At 35.6% G+C, this 19,991-nt stretch overlaps 1 protein-coding gene across 9 annotated transcripts in view; it reads left to right on the plus strand.

The window, feature by feature from the left end:
• FIP1L1 (factor interacting with PAPOLA and CPSF1) overlaps window positions 1-19,991 on the plus strand; it is a 44,670-nt gene that overhangs the window by 12,868 nt on the left and 11,811 nt on the right. For 5 of the 9 annotated variants that reach the window (XM_055713320.1, XM_055713331.1, XM_055713373.1 and 2 more), the window contains exons 7-12: window positions 106-236; window positions 2,901-3,010; window positions 11,688-11,781; window positions 12,863-13,016; window positions 18,192-18,218; window positions 18,782-18,836. In XM_055713320.1, coding sequence (XP_055569295.1) covers window positions 106-236; window positions 2,901-3,010; window positions 11,688-11,781; window positions 12,863-13,016; window positions 18,192-18,218; window positions 18,782-18,836 — 571 coding nt within the window. Of the gene's footprint in view, window positions 1-105; window positions 237-516; window positions 586-2,900; window positions 3,011-11,687; window positions 11,782-12,862; window positions 13,017-18,191; window positions 18,219-18,781; window positions 18,837-19,991 lie in introns of all 9 variants that reach the window. The other 4 variants (XM_055713393.1, XM_055713352.1, XM_055713341.1 and 1 more) reach the window with 1 other exon arrangement.

Below are 19,991 nucleotides of genomic sequence, written 5' to 3' on the forward strand. Positions count from 1 at the left end.
ACCTAATCCATTTTGATGTTAAAAATAAAGGTTCAGTGAAGTATGTTCAGTGAAGAAAAGATGAACTTTGTAATGACCTAAAACCCTATACTTCTCTGTTTAAAGGGGCTGATCTCTCTGATTATTTCAACTATGGGTTCAATGAAGATACCTGGAAAGCTTACTGTGAAAAACAGAAGAGAATACGAATGGGTCTTGAAATTTTACCAGTTACCTCAACCACAAATAAGATTACGGTAATTAGTACAACTTTTGTGATGTTTCTATGTGTTTTTCCTCCCTGTGAAGCTGCTTGTGTGTCATAAGCTTGTTCTGCCCACTTTGGTGCATTTGTTAGAGTTTGCACCTGACTCCCCACCCCAAGCTTAGAGTGTTTCTGTGTTGCTTCACTGGCAATTTGTGTGGATAGTGTGACAGACTAGCTACAGCTAGATTGCACCTGTACCATTATTCAGACTGTGGCCCATCATTAAGAGTTGTATGGTATCTTAATGGGCAATGTGTTATTTAACTTAGGCTGAAGACAATGCTATGGAAGTAAGACCAAGTGCAGAGATTCTCGATGGCAGATACCATCTTTTTAAGGTGAATTTTAGTAAACTTTTGTTGGTTGCTCTCATGTTTGTTTAGTATTGCTTACCATGCCACCACAGTCTGATAGAAGAAAACTGAAATGGACATAACCATTATTTCAAATTCATCTTATACCAGTGACTTTCTGCCTACGTCACAAAATGCTGATTTAAAAAGCGTGTCTTTAGTTTGTCATCCTTCTGTGAGCATGTGAGTTAGTGGCCTGGTGAACTAACAAATTTCCTAGCGAAGCTAATTTTTCATTATGTGGTGGTTTATTTTTTAGTTGTAGTGCATTTATTTGTTTGTGCAGATTAAAGAATTTGTGCAGATGTACTGGGAAAGCTTTTGTAGATTATGACATGTTTATTTTTCCTGTGGCCTTGTAGCTCTTACTGTGTTTTGTAACACTTATCTTTGGCAACTCTTGAGATGTGAAAATCAGTCTTCCATATTTTTCTGTTGACCTTCTGGGATTAGAGGGCAATTTATCAAGCTATGTGTAATTTTTTTCCATTTGGAAATGCTGATTTTCAGAGAGCAGAAAAATCTGTATGACAGGATTTATTTTAAGGATTGAACATTTTTTCTAACTTATTTTCTTATTTACTCTTTTTTTCATACTAAAGTTGAAATTAGAATACAAAGGTTATTTTATTTTCAATATGCAGTCATTTTGGTTCTTGACCTGTCATTAAACTGACTTGGAACTGTTTATTACTGTCATCTGTATACTCCTGTGACAGAAGTGTCAACTTCAGACAGGTATTTTTGTTTCCCCTGGTATGCCTTTTGAGGGTATGCAGTCATTTTGACTTTATCTTAGCAAGAGCAGATCGGCTCTGTGAGGCTTTTTGACTTCCTCAGTTACCATCACAATAGTGTTGTGCAATGGTGGAAATGGCGGGCAATGGGCATTAAAATTTGCAGCTGGCTATACTCTCAAATTTTTCTTAACTGTTAGACCTGGAGTAAGAAGGGAAAGTATTCCAAACCAAAGTTTCCCCTGTTTCTAGCTCAGTATTGATTCTCTGGGGGTCCAGTGGTCTAACAGTACCGGTAATAACTGTTGTAAGACTCTGAATTAAGAGTTTGTCATGTGTTTTACAGGGAGTTTACATATAATTATTAAATAATTTCATTAACTTTTTCCACTGTTCTGAAATACTAAGTTTCATGTAAATTACATGGTATGTTTGGATTAATCTTCTGTAACTGTCAAGACTTTGTCTTCCACGTTTTCCCGGTTACTTATTAATTAACAGAAGACTTACAGATTTTTCAGATAAACACTTATACCAAACCTATTCAGGTTTTGGGGGCTTTTGTTTTTCATATTTCTGGATACTAAAGTTCAATTCTATTTTTAATGAATCTTAACTATCTATATACATTTTTGTGGGTTTGTGAAAGAGGTGCCTGTGTTTATAAGTAAGATTCTGCAAAAGCTTAGTGGTTCACTTGCCTACAAGAGGCTGTGAGATCACAGCCTATGTGATGTTATACTGTGAGCAAACTAGCTATGTAGAGTGATGTAGCTCTGTGGTTGGTAGAGGGGGAGTGTCTTTAAAAACTGAATCAGTACAGGTTTGTCTTTAATACTAACCCATGTAGTTTTTTTCTTTTGTGTAAAATGTGCTGCTGAAATCAAACAATACTTGAAGTATTTGCATCAAAGGTCTTACATAACTTTGATAACATGTCTCTGGAATTGTGCCATACTTCAGAAACAGCAGTATGTTTTTTAAGTATTCAGTCTGAACTAATGAATAATCTTTTAAAGTCTGCATAACTTGGAGTATGAGGTGATTTCCTGGTATGACTTGGAAATTAAGTGGTTACTAGATCTCATGGTCAATAAGGCAGGTGGGAGAATCCACTCAGTTTCTTGTCTCATGGTTTGTTGTTGGGTAGTAGACTTGTTATATATCTGTCATTAAGCTGATGAAGATTTTTTTTTTTTTTTTTAGTAAGTTTGCGTCTTTAAAAATTAAGATGTTATTTTGTTCATACAGGAAATTCTACAAGAAAATCCATTGGTCTGTTCATCTCCAATTCAAATGCTTGGATAACAAATATTAAAACTGTCTTATCTTCTGTAACAATTTGTTCTCTGGCATATTGCTTCTTATATCTATTAAACACAGTACTTAAGTATTATATCCTTATAAAATATGGAATTTTACTAGCTGTGCAAAGGTGACAGTTTAAAAAAAAATCTGATTAAAGTTGGGCTTACATTGTTTTTGTGTTGATTATGTGCTATGTTGGGTGGTGGGGCTGCTACACTTCTCAGGTTAAACTAATGATGAAATGTTATTTTGAAGGTACAGCAGGGAAGAACTGGAAATTTGGAGAAAGAGTTGGCAGTGCAGTCAACCAAACCTGATTTCACATCTCCTCCTGCCTTATTCAAATCAGGAATTCCAACAAACAGGTCAGTTAGTTATAAGAAAAAAAACTTTTTATACTGTTACCTCTTATGTATTTAAAGTTCATGATTTTTGTACAAAAAAAAGGAAAATTTTTTTCTGTAACAGGTAGAAATGAGAAGAGTGATCTTAATCATTTTTAACCTTTAATCACCATTAGACGTGAATGCTGTGCTGCCTTCTTGGCTATTTGGGAAAGAGAAAGTAGAAGGAAAGGGGAGAAAAACCAGCAGGACCAAACAAGGCAGCTGTAAAAATCCAGGCATTGGTGTATGACACTGTGTTTTTTGTGTAGAATTAGACTGGCCAACAAAAGTTTTGAGCCGGCATCTTTATGGGTATTAGGTAGCACACCTTTTTGGTTAAACAAGATGGAATCAGACAGCTATGACTTCAACAACTGGAAGAATTCCTGGAACCCAGCCTCTTTCATGCAAGGTAGCTTTAGCTTCTCCATATTTGAATATTTTACTATACTTTCTTCAAAATGAGAGAAATTATATCCTTGCTAGGGTTTCTTCCCCTCTTTCTCCCAGCCCCAGGTTTTAATAAGTTCTGTCCTTTGCATCTAAGTGATTGCTGTTTGGTACCTTGCACTTGGCTTAGGATGAATCCATGCTTCTGTTTTACTTTAGTAAAAAGTAAAGGAGGAGTTGAGGAGTTTTGGTTCTGTGCAAATTAAAAGCCATCGTGTTATAAATGACGGTAAGAGAGGTAGAGCAGGTTGTAGGTTTTCCTCATCAACAGTTAAAAGGTGAGCATCTATGACTTGTCTTTAGCACTTGTCTTTAGTATCCATAAGTACCTTGACTAATTCAGAGGCACTTGTATTATTTGATCCTTTAAAAGTCAGTTCAACACAGGTACATTTCTCTTGGGTGGGGAAAAAAAATAATCTTGCTTGACACTCCTGTCTGCATTTTTCTTTCACTCCTAGAATATTTCTCCTGGTAGCCTAAATTCTCCTGTGAGCTATCAGGTTACACTGCTCTGGTTTTAGTAGATTTTAATTATTTTTTTTCTTCTTTTTCTATTTTTCTTTGTCTAAGAAGCAGTAAAAGTCTTCCAAATTTTGTACCAACCCTCTAATTATTTTTTTCACTTTTCTTAATTGCATCTGATGTGTGATGTTCTTGTAACAGATTTCTCACAATTGAATGTGCTGTTCATAGGGTAAGGGTTCTAAATATTTATCTAATACAGGTTTTGTTGCAAGATTTCAATTCTTTATGCATCTCATTGGTGGACAGAGAATCTCTGCTTTAGAAAGTAGTGTATGACTAGGATATTAAAATTGTAGCGAAGCTGAAAGTTGTAGAAAAAATGTGTTGCATAAATTCTGTGATCTGTGAAATTAGCATTTGTTGTGAAAAAGCTTAATACAGTGAGGTCAAACATGTGACAGTATGAGCTTCATAAGTAAAATCTTTGCCGTGTGCTCTAGCTAGGCTAGATCTATCTTGCTGTAGATGCCTTTATACTGTATTTTTATGTGATACTTCTGTTTTTCTGCCTGAAGTTAGTGATCCCAGGTTTAAGCGACCGTCTTTCTGATTTTTAAAGGTTTGAATTTGGTATATTGGGTATTAATCAGAGCTTTTCTGACAAACTTAAGACATGTTTTCTACAGGAGCTAAGTTTACCTTAGCAAAGGTTGGGAAACCCATATATCTTGAATGAGAAGCCAGTAAGTGAAGTTAGTCTGTTGCGTAAAGAGGAAACAAAATGGAACATTTCCAGTTATATCACTTGTGCATTCCAGTGGTTAGAATACATTGTTTTGTATACATTTAGTGTGAATACTGTAATTGTAAGTTGTTACAATGGCAAAACTGACTTCTTCCCACATTTAATATCTGTTCCTTTTGATACATTTGCTTAAAATAAATTCTTGTGTAAAGAAGAAGGTATTTCTACCAAGTGGTTGGAAGAGATTTTGAAAGAAAATTGTATGCTCAAAAGTCTGAGAGTAGCTCAGTGAATGAATATGTCTTAACTATGGATGATATATTCTTCTACTTGAATGACTTCTCCAGAGCACAGCTACTATTTTCTGTATAGAAAAACTTGTATTACTAATTTCTTTATAACGAGGCAGTGTTGTATGAGATTGGACTTTTTTGTCCCCTGTAAATAAAGAGTTAATTTTAGGTAGGTAGAAATTTTTCAGCAGTCCAGCTCTTTGGTGATTTAAAATAGTTGCTTTTATGCCGTGAGGCATTTGCAATAGCTTTGTTGTGAAATTGCCTGAAACATTTCTAATGTAGCAGTAAATCTTCTCACAGCTTCTAGCAGTAGTTGATACATTTGGTGAAAAGGAGGGAAAAACTGATGCAACTGGGTATAGCAGTGTTGGTGTAGAGATTGGTAAGGGCATGAGAAGAGGAATTCAAAGAGCAAAAAAGAGAGATACAAGAAAAGAAACACCTAGGCAATTTATCTCACTAGAAGCAGCAGCTCTTAGTCACAGAGGAGCACTGCCTCCAGAAAAGCCTGTTCAGGCATCAGAAAGTGACAGGAGCAATATAGGAGGGGCAAATCACCCAAATTAAGGTAAGTGGGGGGAAATCAAGGCTTGATCTTAATTTAAGATTTAAATTCCCATTTACTAGTCAGGGCTGCAACATCGATTTCTGGATCATTTTACACATAGATATTGCAGCACATTATTTCTCTTTAATGGGAGGTCTGAGGACAGATAGTGATTTTTGCTTTTTTTCACTTGTTTGTAAACAAACATTAAAATAATTTTGTGCCTACTGCTTTTACCTTTTTAGTTTGAGTACAGTAGGTGATTGCAGTTTAAACTCTCAAAAAAAAGTTCCAAAACTCTTGAGGTCTCATTACCAATATGGAGGTCATAGTTTACAAAATAGAAACAGAATTATTGCTCCCCAGCCAATAAAAGTTACTATTTCACTAAAATTGCATGCTAAGTGTTTAATAGGAAATAAAATTCAGTGCTTGTTCATACAATGTGTCTGTGCGAGAAGTCTTGGTGGAATTTATAAACAGTGACTGTCTAAATGACAGCTGAGCTATTGGTTGTTTAGAAATGATACCTAAACCTCTTGCCTTGATTCTGTGATACTTAGGCCTGTTGAATAGCATGAAGTGTTGTGTAGCTGTGAAGGAAGAGTTAAAACATAATGGAAACAGTTTGGTAAATGCACATCATATACAAACCATACGGTATAAAACAGAATGTTTGTTCTCTAGAGGTAGTTAATAAAAAATTCATGGTGTACATAGTCACAGTTAAGGTAAAAACTTGAAGGAATCTCTTCTGAGTATAGTGTTTTCTAGAACATGAAGAGAATGTGACATATTTCAAACCTGTCCTAACCAGTCAGGTCATAGAGATACCTTACTGTTCTTTACACCAATACTTTTATGTATGTCATTTTTCAAGGACTGTTGAGATAGTATTTCTTTTATAGCAGAGAAGTAAGCAGAAGTTTCATTTGCAAGCTAAATGAAAAAACTGGTATTTTCTCATTCTACTAATATCTAGAATAGCTCTCCATCACAAAACTTTGTTCTGTCAGAAGCTCTTAGGTTTTTAACCTCCATTTGTTTTTTCACTTATTGCTTAAGAGTACATTACATTTAAATTAATTCTGCTTTCAGAGAAATTAACCTGTCAGTGTGATGGGCTATTTATCAGCTTTCTCTGTGTATAGACCTTGCTGTAAACAGAATTTTTATGGAAAACGAATTTGTGGTAATGCCAGGACTATGAAAAAGTACAGGTTTCTCTGGTTTCGTGAACTAGCCTTGCAAGACTAAACGATGGAAACTCTGACACTATTTTGAAAAATAAAAAAACCAGTTTCTTATATCGATGATTTCTGAATTTAAATATGTTTGCTTCTTAATTATATCAGTGGTAAGTGAGCTCAGTGAAGTTGAGGCTGTCCTCAAGAGGAAGAAAATAAAGCATAAAACACAAGCAAGACAAGGAACGCAGTAACATATTAAATACAGGTTTTAAAGTATACTATAATCAGTAGACTAGACTGTAAGTATAGTGAATAAATGTGGCACCCAGTAGTTAGACTGTTTCTGAATTCTGAAAAGGTGGAGGGGGGTGTCCAAAAACCAGTTCATTATTTCTATTACTTGTGGTGGGGATAAGTGATTTCAGAAGCTATGAATTTAGAAAATAATTGGGTTTGTCTTCCCCTCCCCCCCTTTTTTTCCTTCCTTTTCCAGCCTTTCTCTTTGCTCTGTAGAACCTAAATAAACTCAGTTTGCCAAATGAGATTGAGGTATCTTTCTGAATTGAATCTTCATCAGGGGTGGTATTCATAGTGCAAATAGCTCGTAAATAACCATTCTTTAATTAGAGTGAAATCACTTACTGAGATGCTGGAATGTTCCTTTCAAGCTACACTTTGTATGAACTCTGCTGTGGGTTCATATGCATCCCACACATGTGGATTGCCTTTTTATGTTCGGGTGTCTCCACTGGGAATACATCTGTATCCCAGGTGCCCTGATTGTGTAAAGGACAAACCAAGGCCTTTCTTTTCTTTGCGTACAGCACTGAGACAGAAACCTAGTAATGCCTGCTTAACATCACTAAGCTAGATAATGGCTTGGGAGTCTTTGAAATGTCCCCATGTGCCAACTTTCTATGACTTAATCAAGATTCAAGGCTGCAGATTTGCCCCTTTTACAGAACTGCGGAACTGTTAAAATCTGGACACTTCAGATAACTCTCTTGTCTTTGTGAAGATCACATTTTTGACGTTGGTGTCATCTGCAGCTCCATTTGCATTTGAACATATGCTTTCTCCTGTTCAATTTCAAGCTCTTTTAGTGGAGCACTTAATTAAATCAGTATTGCAGTCTTGGAAGTAGTGAATTTGTCAAGTTTGAGGTATGATGGCAAATTCCTGAACTCATCCATCATTACTAAAATTCAATCTCTTGGCAGCTGTTCAGAAGAACAGTAGACATACCGCTATGATACATAATTAAAAAAATAATTATAAAGCATCAACTCAGTGAGAATGAGTGAGCATAGCTGTACCCTTCAGACTGTAGAAAAATTAAGTGAAAGGTCTGTCCATTTCAGTAAAGTTGATGTCTAGGAACCAACTGGTAGTCTAGATTTGCTTCCTTTGATAATGCAGTGTTGTATTTGAGCTGTTTCCCAAGCCAAAATTTGTGTTATTGTAGCATAGTTGATGCACATAGTACTTTAATGCCCACTAGGCTTGCATTGGTGTCCATTGCCTGTGCTTTCAACGCCAGTTACTGGCAGTGTGCAAACAGTGCAAGAGAGAATGAGTCTTAATTTGAAGTTCATCACTCCCAAGTGGAAGACTTGTAGAAAAGTGGAGCAACCCAAGCAGAGGCAGGACTCCTTTCTGTAGAAGAGAGTCATCTGTCATACACATGGACTAAAGCTAGGTAAAATGAGTTTTCTGGCGTAAGGTTTTAGATAATTAGCAGAACATACCAGTGATGGAGGAGAACCAGTGTCCTAGGACTCTGAAACCAAATGAGCAAAGACTGAAACAGTTTTGTTGTTTTACAAAAATTCCTCTTTTTTAATTTTTTTTTTTTTTACTGAAACAGTTGGTTTAGCAATTGTTTTGTAATACCTATGTTTCCAATGTAGTTACTGAAAGCAGAAAAATAATAATAATCCAAAGCGCAGCAGTGCTGAAATACCATGCAAGACCACTGGGGAGGATTAGGAAAGCCAGTATTGATTATTTCAGGATTTAGACTGAAACAATCTGACTTTTAGGATGGGATGTTAGAAGATCAGAGAATGTCTTGAACTTGTGTTATCCTTGAAGAGGCAGCTGTATAATATGTTCTGGTTTAGTTTGCGTTCTCAGAGTCTTGTACCATTAACCTTTTTTTTCCCCCTCCAAACTGTTGTGCTTAGTGAGCCTGCTTTAAAATCCAGGAGAAAGCTCTAAACCCAGATACTGAAAACCTCAGAGGACAGGCATTTGGATCATCCTCAGTATGCAGTCTGGCCAGGAACTTCAGATTGTCTCGGGGAGATCTTAACTGATCCTTCATGCAGTAGTGTCTGTTGTGTCTTTTTCGGCTGCACTGGAATCTAGGGGTTTGAGCAATTGGGGACAGAGCTATCAGTCTAGCAAAATTTGGAGCCTGTAATCCCAGCTTCCAGCTGTTCTTCCTGCTATTTGTATTAATGTGGTTAGTAGTCCACTAGATAGAAAAAATACAGAAACTTGTCTTCTAAATCTAGAAGTATGGGGGTGTTTTTTCTTTTCTGAAATCTCCTGAAAGCTTTTTTCCCAGTCTTACTTTATTACAGGTCATGCTGTTGGTAAATATTGTCTGTTTCCGCTACTATGATTTCCCTTATAGGTGTGACACAGATGTACCTTTGTTTCTCTCATCCATTAGCCATGTGATTTTGTACCCCATTTTCTAATGGAGTTGACCTAAGTGAATCCTGCTTTTTAACCCCTTTTAGAAATTAACTGTGGGCTTCAAAGCAGGTAGGGTTTCTTCTATCTGCATGAGAATAATAGAGGTATAAATTCTCTATAAAGCTAGCTTTCTGGGTTTTGTTTGTTTTGGGGCTGCAAACAGGAAAGTTCACTATAGTTTAGATTCTTCCTCTCTTCAGAATAGTGCTTCCCTGTTGTCACAGATACCAGATTTTAGTTTTGGTAGTGATGTTCAGATCCATGTCATATTATTTTTCTGATCTGGCACCTGGAGTCCTTCTTCACTGTAAGTATAGTCCCATGTGTTTGATTTATTGAAGGTTTTGAGAGGTTTTAGTATTTGTATCGAATGGAATGCCATTGTGTCTTTACCCTCAGTGTAGCATTTTTAACCTGTTTTGAAAAGTGAAAAATAAAATGTTGTAATTTATGACAGCTGTGTGGCCATATCAGATGGCTTTGGGTTCTTAAAGGTACCTCTCTTAACAGAATATGTGAATATGTACATGGGAGTTAACTTTAAAGTGGGAACAGCTTAAGTCTAACAGGCATAAGCTTAATAGATTGACTGGTTTGGAAACTGAAGTGAGATTCATTTGCATTTAAGAGTCACACATTGACTCCAGTGTGAACTGGAATAACCTGTTCATAGTGAACTGAAACCACTGAAAATTTAAATCCTAGATTTCATTTTTCTAAATAAGAGGTGCTTCTTCAAATTAATAATTAATAACAATAAACATTGAGAAGGACATCTTGGAATTATTGTTGCTTCTTCCCAAAATATTAGTTCAATTTTGAGTGTTAGCCAAAATAAAGAAAACTGAATGGTAGTCATCATTGGCAGTGGGTAACAAACAGGGAAGAGTCATTATGGTATTCTATAAAGCTGATGCATTGAGAGTTGAATATTATCTGTGGTTCTGTTTGTCAGACAAGAAAAGATATAATAGTGGTAGGAAGGGTCCACAAAAAGATGAAATAAATAATAAAGTTAGAGTCACTTCTATATAAGGAGACATGTAGACTAATTCAGCTTGGGAAAGAGACAACTGATCAGAGATAGAACAGAGGTACCACAAATACTACACTGCCAAAGAACAGGCATCTCTCTTCTTTTTTTAAACACAAGGACTGTAGGGCACCAAATACAGTTGTCAGACAAAAAAATAGCTGAAACAGATCTCATCGCTGGAGATCAAAAGTGAAAATGTGTTTGAAAGATTGTGCAAATGCAAGTTAATCAGGGACTATTAAACACAGCTGCATGGGAAGGGAAGTTCTTAAATTTTTCATTGGCAGAAGGTGGGAGGGAAAGAATGTGTATGCATGTCACTTTCCTTGTCATCTTTCTCTAAAAATCCATTACTAATACTTCAAAGGTAGGTGTTCTGAATTTACATTATGTTCATTTGTTGTCTGATGGAGTTGTAAGAGGGAGACTGAGGTGGGACTTCTGCTCCTTTGTTGCTGGTGTCTTTAAAGAAGGTGAACATAGTGCTTAGCTATGCAAATATTTTAAAGGTGTTGGAGAGAGAGGTGTTTTGCATTTGTAAAACTGAGGAACAGAAAAGTCTGGTCTAAGATTCCTTTGAGTTTCATGCAGAGTTTAGGAGTCAGTGTCAACTAGTTTTGTATACTTCTGTTTGATATTAAGACTGCGTATTCCAAGACAGGAGAGGTGGTGACTGATTTTGTTTGGTATGTGCTGCACTATCACTAGTATACATGGTAGAGTTGGCTTATATTTATTTCTTCCTTCTAACTTATTCCATTTGATCTTCCAATATAGTTTATTGCACTTTAGAAATTACTTCTAATGATTAGTTTATAACTATTTTACTTTAGATTTTTGTAGGAGTTTAATGTATTTTTTCATATTGAGGCTTTTTTGTAATACCACTGTAGTATTCCTTTTTTCTTTCTTCCTTTTTCTCTTTGGTAAGTAACAGAAGCGTAGATTTATCTTGGTAGGGGATGGAAGGAGAATGTGGATAGTCAGCCTTGTCCTACAGGAGTCTTTATTGCTGCATTGTTTAGTTCTAAACGCTTGCATAATTCAGCAAACTTACCACATTGAACGTTCTTCAGAAATGATCTTTTATGTTTTATACAGGAGAAGGAACTTTTGGCATTTAGAATAAGAGAAGTCTGGAAGACTTCTTTCTCTTTTCTTTTAAGTTTTTTCCTTTTCTAATTGTGTGTGTTGATTCTCATTTGTCCTGTGTTGCAGGCGATTATCTGGCACAATAGATGTGATTGGACAGACCATCACTATCAGCAGGGTGGAAGGACGACGGCGTGCTAATGAAAACAGCAACATACAGGTTTTATACTGCAGATTTGCACACTATCTTTGACTAAAAGACATTTGTGTTTTCCCTATAGCTTCTGATTAAAACATTTTGGTGTATGTGAATGAGTAATACAGAAGTAGTTTTAAGATCGGAAAGAAAGTTGTGGCAGTTAATTGTATATTTATATTAAGTAAATACTTGATATATTTTAAAAGATAAATGTTTTGGTATACTTCTAACTGAAAGGAAATAAGCAATATTTCAGATTATATTTTAATAAAGTCCAGGAGACAGCATTGGCCCTGCTAGATCTGCATTGGGAAGCATTTTGTGTACTATGTGACCAAGATAAATATTTAAACTGACTGTCCATTTCAACCTTATTCCTGCCAGACACTAATGCTGAAAGTGAAAGCCTTTGTATGCAGTTTGAGAAATGGAGTCTTTTAAAAATAAATTGTGAATGAAGAAACAGTTGATATAATTTTTAAAAAAGTACTATTGTGTTATTTTACCATAAATTGTAAAACTAATCTTTATAAATTTTAGTCTTTATGGGCTTGGATTATCTAAAGAAAAAAATTAAATATGTTAAGATTGAATACATATGCTTTTTCTCTCCTGACTTACCTGTGGAGAAGAATCTAGGTTGCTTGGTGCCCTAGCTGCATTTCCATACCGACTTAGGTTAAGGCTGAAGAATGAAAATAATAATGGATTGCAGTGCTTCTATTGAAAACACTGATGTGTTTTTTGGCTCATCTCACAGTAATTTAAAGTTTCGGGTTTCTTCATGCTTTTCATACTGATTTTTAAAACATTTTCCTTTATCTGGAAATTTAAGATGGTGTTTTGGGCCATATTCAGACAGCTTATATTCCCTCTCAGATCTTACATTTGTTGTTCCCTATTGGCTGCTCTTAGACCCTCAGAGGTACTTGGCGCAAGTATGGGATGCTGAATGTAGGGATGCAGATAGAACATAAACCATCTGAATATGGCTCTTTATGTGCATAAGTAATACTTTCCTGTTGTAGTAACTGGAAAGAGAGGAAACCTATCTTCTACCCTTTTGACATAGCAATTGTAACTATAGTTTGATATTTTACAGGTTCTTTCAGAACGATCTAATCCTGAAGTAGACAATTTTACCAAGCCACCTCCATTTTTCCCTCCAGGAGCTCCACCTACCCACCTTCCACCACCTCCTTTCCTCCCACCCCCTCCAACTGTCAGTACTGCTCCACCTCTGATTCCCCCACCAGGTAAATATCCTGCACTACATAGGATGTGAAGAATGGGAGATGCATTAACATCAAATGCTTGATGATAATGAATTAAAGACTGCACATTCCATGCACGTTTGGCTATATTTGAAGAATTTCAGAATTCTGGGTTCTACTCTTTTCTTAAATATATCAGCAAGGCAGAAACAGACTTTTGTCTTTATTTTCTCAGTAAGCATAATCCCAAATAGTAAATAATTACCTAAAGCCTAAATGTTGGCCCTTGTGTGGACTAAATGTTGGATCTCGTGTCCTTGAAAATGTTTCAAGTGAAAAGATGTTTTCTATAGTTCAGCTACTGCTAAGGCTGTTGGGAGGTACATGTTGACAAATAATTCTACAAACTTTTGAACTAAAAGCATGGCATACCATGAATTTGTGTCAGAAGATGGATTCTCTGATATCTAAGGTCAAAGCAGCAACAGAAGCTTTAATTCCCTTTCCCCTCACAGTGTGCATGAATTCCCATAAGTCTGATAAGAGTTGCATTTGTGTAGCATGCGTTCTTTCAGTCAGAGGTCTTCATAGCAACTGATGTTTTTATTCAGCATCTTGTGCCTGTGAATCTTCAGGAATCAAAGCTCTTTGAGCACTTTTCTCATTATAAAATCTGGTTTGAAATTTACTTATATTTACTGAATATTTAATGAAACTTGATGGTCATGGAAGTTTACTGGGGAGAGTGTCATGGGCATTTGGTGCAGTTACCATTGTTGTGTTGTCATTTTAAGGAGTTAAGTTCCAAAAGACTTAGCAAGAACTAAGAAGAATGGTCAGTGAGAAGTGAAAATAGATGGAGAAACTTTGGAGAGTGTTTGAGTAAGAAAGTGAAGGATTTGTTTACAGAAGAGACCGATTTAAGGTGGAGCCACTTTCCTTATGTTCTCCTTTTGTTCCTTGCGTTTGCTTGACGTGTTCTGAAATCATGCTGAGCAGTTTCTTTGCTATTCTGTTTGCACAGGGAATCTTTCAAAGTTTCCCTGATAATGCTCCTATGTATAAGCACGGAAGTAACATTATTTCTGTGCAACAACTTTGTGTGGGGCTTTATAGGATTTAAATCTTCAGTAGAAGAGGTTGCTTTCTTCAGTGGCGGCTCATGATTTTAAAACAATTAACTCCTGCTGTCTGGTGAGCTCTGGCTTTCATCAGTTACTGTCATACACAAAATGGTGTAATACAGAAAACAGAAGAGATTTAAAGATGAAATAATTCTGTGCCCTTTTCCAAGTTTTTGTGCATAAATATAAAAAATATCTGAAGAGAGAATGTGCTGCTGTTGTGGCACAGAATGTTGTGGCAATTCTGTGTTTTCTAACTGCAGGCGGGACAGAAAGGAGAAGAACGTGACATTAACGCAAACTGTGTTTTTAAGCCGCATTAAAACCTTTCTGATAAAGTAATATAGGTAATGCATTGCAAGTTTTTAGAAAGTAATTATTGTAATTGTGGTACAGAAAAAGTGATCCAAGTTGTGTATTATTAAAAGCATGAGAGGAACCCCCACAGACACCCCAAATGCACTTCATGCAGGAATGTCATATAGGTGTACTGGACTGTTCTTACAAACCCCCTCACCTGTTGAGCCTTTAAAGGTGAAAGAAATCCACATGTGTTACAGACTTAGCAAGCAGATTTGGCTTTAGTCTTGTGGTTTACTGGCAGGTTTATGACATACACTTGTTCAGAAGGTCTCCTTCAACATCCTTCCATGCTTCGAGTAGATTCGAAAGTAACGATTAAGAGCTGTGGATTTGGTTTCTTCAGGCCTGTGTTTTAATTGTGCTGTTGCCAGCTCTTTATCTTCAAAGCTGTTCCTAAAATAGAATCTGCCATCCCTCCTAGGTTTGATGGAGGAGGAGGAAAAAAACTACTCTTACCCAATATTAAACTGGGACTACTTGCCAGAAAATTTAAGTATTCCAAATATAAAACATCCTCCAAAAGCCCCTTTGAAAAAGGATCTTGCTTTGAAGTTAGACCTCTTGTTCTGAATTCATTCACTCTTGCGATTCAAATCTTTTTTTGAGGCATGAGTCCTGGAACGATTCAAAGGGCCAAATGCAGAAAATCCTCAAATACTCCTAGGAGATCACTGGCTGTGGCAAAAAAATGTGTTGCTTTTTGCTTGCTTGGTTTATTGCTATGTTGGAGTAATTTGAATCTAAAGAAGAGTGTGGATGCTTCTGTTTAACAGGCTTTAAAAGTTGCTTTATGTGTTTTGGTTTAAGAGTGTAGTTAAAATGTGACATGTATTTGTGATACTAAAAAAAATAAAGTATTGAACTTCTGTTGCATAACTTCGGAAAGTTTAACTGCCCGACCTTATATTAGGGCTTAGTAAGTAACTGTGTATCTGCTCAGCCCCAGCAATCTAAGCATGTACTTTTTATTTTGTGATAAAGAAGAGAGAACTTGACTTAGTTTACCCTGTGGCAAAAGAAGTTTTTACATGAAGTTGAGTTGCATTACATTGCTGTGCGCTATTACAGAGTGTGGCTAATTTGCAGTGTGTTGTTAAGCTGTGGCAACATTATCATGTTTAATTCTTTACTCTGCAAGCAGAGCATGTGTGGCATTGCTTTCCTCTAGTAAAACCTATGTGGTTTTCTGTAAATACTGAGCAGCCTTGAGTTAGTAGGATGGTATAAAATGTCTTGGAAGCAATTTTGAGCACATTAGGTAAAATGCTGCGCTAATGCCACTTGGATTGCTTTTGACACACAGGTCTGAGTGTTTAGGTTTAGGTCGGGTATATCTTTGTGGCAGTACAACATGTAGGGATATGGTGTGATCTATGCTATGTCAGCTTCTTGTACTTGTGCTCAAGTTTAGTCCTACATTGCAAGAAATGACTCAGTATTTCAGAATCTTTTTTTTTTTTTTTCTTCTTAGAAGTAGTTGGCTGATGATGCTTCAAGTATATTTTCATACACTGTGTTAGTAGAAGGCAAAGGAGTGAAGAGTTAAGAGATTCTTAATTTTCTGTTAACAAAGTTTATTATTTGGGGGTTTTTTTCTTGTTTTGTGTCACATTTGTGTGTTAGTGAAGAAGGTGAGGATGGGGAAAAGATTTGTTTAGATCTTTTTAGTGATACTTGCTAACTTGGAATGCAGAAGACTGTTCCTTCCATTATGATAACATCAAGTAAATTAGCTTCTGTCTTAAAATGGTACGATCATTAATCATGACTTTTAAAATGTTCTTAAAGGTTTTTGAGGAAAAAATGCTTACGTGGTTTTTTTAGTATAATACCCAGCATTAACCAATGCATTAAAATTATTTGGGTGTTTGGTCTTTGGATATTAGTTACATTCAGTCAGTTTTGTTTGAATGGTTCTCAAGTGAAATTTTTCATTTGGCTTTTAATCTTGTGATGAGAATTTATTTGTATTTCTGCACAAGATAAAATTCTGTGCAGAATATTAATTGTTCAATCAGAATTTCTTCCTTTTTATAAAGAGTATTTAGCTGATGGCTTTCCAAGCGATTATGTGCGTAGTGCTGAGAGCCATGCTCAGCGCTAATAATATACTGTTTTTAGTGCAGCAATCGAAAATTTTTTTTAAGCATAAGCTAGACCTAATACATTAACTGATTTGAGGGAACTTCTGATATTTTTCTAGCTTATGTTCATTGTGCACGTTGGAAAGCTTGTGTGCTGGTGAAGAGAAAATGGCTTATGCAGTTCAGAAATTTGACTTTTGGGGTTCACTGTCTCTTGGCTTACATTTTGGCTGAGAGATTGGGTTTTCAGGATTGGACAGCAACCTCAATTTTGTTTCACAACTTGTTTAATCATATAGGATTAATGCTGGTAAGAATTCGTGTCAGTGAAATCACCAGCAGTTAGTGAACACTGATACCGATTACTCTTACTCAGCTTGCATATTCCTTGGTTCTGTCCTTCTGCCAAGGCAATTTGGGAGCAGTTGGTATTTCTAGACATAATATGTAGATGTATTTAAATATTGCTGCCATAAAATAGTCTTTTATTTCTAATGTTGAACTAATGATGTACACATAAAATTAGTCATACAGTGACTAGTACATCTAGGATATTCTCTGAATGATGAAGTCTGGAGCTTGGAGTTTTAATTTAGGTGGGTCTGGCTGCTGTTCTGTTTGGATGCTTTCATCAGTTTTGCTGTAACACTTGGCAAAGTTTTCTGTTCTCTCCCCCTCTAAAAGTCTTGCAGTGAGTTGTCAGATTGAAAGTATTATTTTTTTAATGGAAGCAGAGTTGCTCATAATTGAAAGAGCTTTGTGCCTGGTAAAGTTGTCTATTTTGTTTGACAGTATTGTAAAACAATATTGACAATCTTGTTTTAGCCCAGTTTGTTACTTTCATGTAACAGTGTTTTGTGTGTCCAGTTGAGGTAAAACTAGTTCTTTGCAAAGTATGAGAAGATAATGTCCTTTAAAGTGTACAAATGATTTTTACCTTGTAATCTTTCCTTTCATAATCAAGTAAGATGGGTTTATAGTTGAGGCAGTATTTTAGCAGTGAAGAATTTCCTCAGCTTTTAGTTAGAGTTGGAACAGCTAAGCTAGGTCTGAAAACTAGAAAAGTTAGAACAGGCTTAGATTTGTTTGCATTAAAGGATGCTCCTTTCTTAGATATTTAAAAGAAAACAGGGTACCAAACATTTTTTTCCCTCCAAGTTGCAACTGAATAATTGCAGTGAGGTACAGCATTTACTGAAAAGTCTAATACTGTTGCTAGAGTATTTTTTCCACGTGGTCCTCCTATTTCCTATACTAAGCTATTAAAGGTCAGAAGCCAATTGTGTTTATTTTCATCCAGTCGTGGAATATAAATTAAAACAAATATATTCAATGAGATGTTACTTTCCTTCTGGATACTAAATATTTCAGGGTTATGGATTTAATTCTAATCTTGAGGCCCAGAGTCATTCTACATTATTTTTGTTTCTAATTAAATAAGATCCTGAAGAATAGGAGTTTAGATAAAAAGCCAGATTTCACAAGGCTTGCATAAAATTTTAACAGTTGGTATTAATGTGAGATCTTGCATCTGAGGACACAGAAAATAACTAGTCATTCTTCTTGATCATGTATGTGGTGATAGATCTACAGATAATAAACATCAACTATCACTATAACTTATATTTTATTTGTTCTCTTTTTAGGTATACCAATAACAGTGCCACCACCAGGTAAACTTGCTTAGAATTTTTTTCCACGTTTGGTTAAGAAATGAAAATTTACCAACTTCCTTTTATAGTTATATAGATAAAAGTTCATAAATACGAAACTATGTATAGATGTAGGGTTAGTTATCTTCATGACAGGCAGAAAAGAAAATATATGAAAATGCTGTTGACTAGTGGACCTAACCACCCTGTTTCTTAGATCTGTGCTTCCTTTTTTTCTTTCCATTTCTTTTTTTCAACTAGGTAGAAAATAGTTGTGATTGTTGTTTATTAAGTATTGTTAGATACTCAGGAATTTTCCCGTGCTGCTTAATCACTGTATTTTTAAGAATGATAAGATATTTGATTTGAAGCACTGATAATATATGTTTAATACTCTACCTTTGTTAAGCTGGAAAGTAGTACTCATTCTTACAAAATAAAAACCATTTACACATTGAGAAAAATTTTGCGTTGTACTCTCTGGAATTTGTTTGCTGTTGAATCCTTAGTGTAGGTCTTCTATGTGTTCATGGTTTGGGGTTTGTTTTTTTCCTTTTTCACCCTCGCCTAATTTATTATTACAGGCTTTCCACCACCACCTGGCGGTCCTCCACCTTCCCTCATACCCACAATAGAAAGGTGATTATTTGTTTGAGATCTTTTAAAGCAATGTATCAGTATTCTGTAACTGAAATAAATCAGTAAGGCCTTTTATACTATCCAGCGTTTTATGGATTTTCTCTTGAAGTGGGGAGACGGTTTTGGATTTTTACATTATTTTTACAGAAAAGTTACTCGTCTCACCTTTCTGACACTTAGTGTTCTTTTGAGTATGTTACTTGACAACTTACTAGCTTAGTTGAGTTATGACACTGTATAAAAGCCAAGACTTAACAAAGTCAAGGTAATGATTGTTGAAGTATTCTTTAGTAGTCTGAAGGCTTATTTAAGTGAACCCTATCCTTGTCAGCTACCCTATCCTTATACATATCCTATGCTAATAAACAAATTGGCCACAGATTCAATATAAGAAATGCCAGAGTTCCACAGAATCCAAATTTGTATTTCTACTGTGTGTGTTCTAAGTGTTTGGCTTTAATAGGCCTAACGTTTTTTCTAAATACCTTTTTTATATACATGTATATGTGTACATATATTTATATGTGTGTATATATATGTTTAAAAGGAAGAAAAAAGAGTTGTCCAGCACAGTCTTCGAAAAGTATTTATATTTTGCTAGAGGCCAAAAGCTGGTCATACACAAAGCTCGCTTACGAAGATGATGCACACCTCTTTCCAGTCCTTTGGATTTCACTGAAGGAAGGTGTGCATATCTATTCCTTTGAAATTGAAAACTCTATTAACATATATGTGACAGGATAATGATGGTAAATCTCTGAGAAAATCCTCATCTGATTTAAATCAGAAAAAAAACCCTAACTGGATGCATTTGATGTGCATGAAAGTAAATTTTTTATTTCATACTGACAGTTGCAGTGCGTGCTGCATCTGATACTTAAGTAGCAGTCATTGCATTTACTTGTAGTGAATATTTTTACGGTTTCTGAAATATGATGTGAAAAAATGAAGTTCATTGTGGAACCTAGGAACCAAATCTCATATTTTCAAATGTTAAGATGTCGCATTGGCCTTTCATTATCATTGTTTGTAAACTAAGCTATCCCAAAACTTATTTCTTAAAGCGCTTTCAAGAACAGAAATAACATTTAGGTTAAGTGGTGCAAAGATAATTCATTCAGGTTATGTAGAAAGTGCTAAAAGTCATGAAAGAAT

The sequence above is a fragment of the Falco cherrug genome, chromosome 1, assembly GCF_023634085.1.
Source record: "Falco cherrug isolate bFalChe1 chromosome 1, bFalChe1.pri, whole genome shotgun sequence".
Lineage (NCBI taxonomy): Eukaryota > Metazoa > Chordata > Aves > Falconiformes > Falconidae > Falco > Falco cherrug.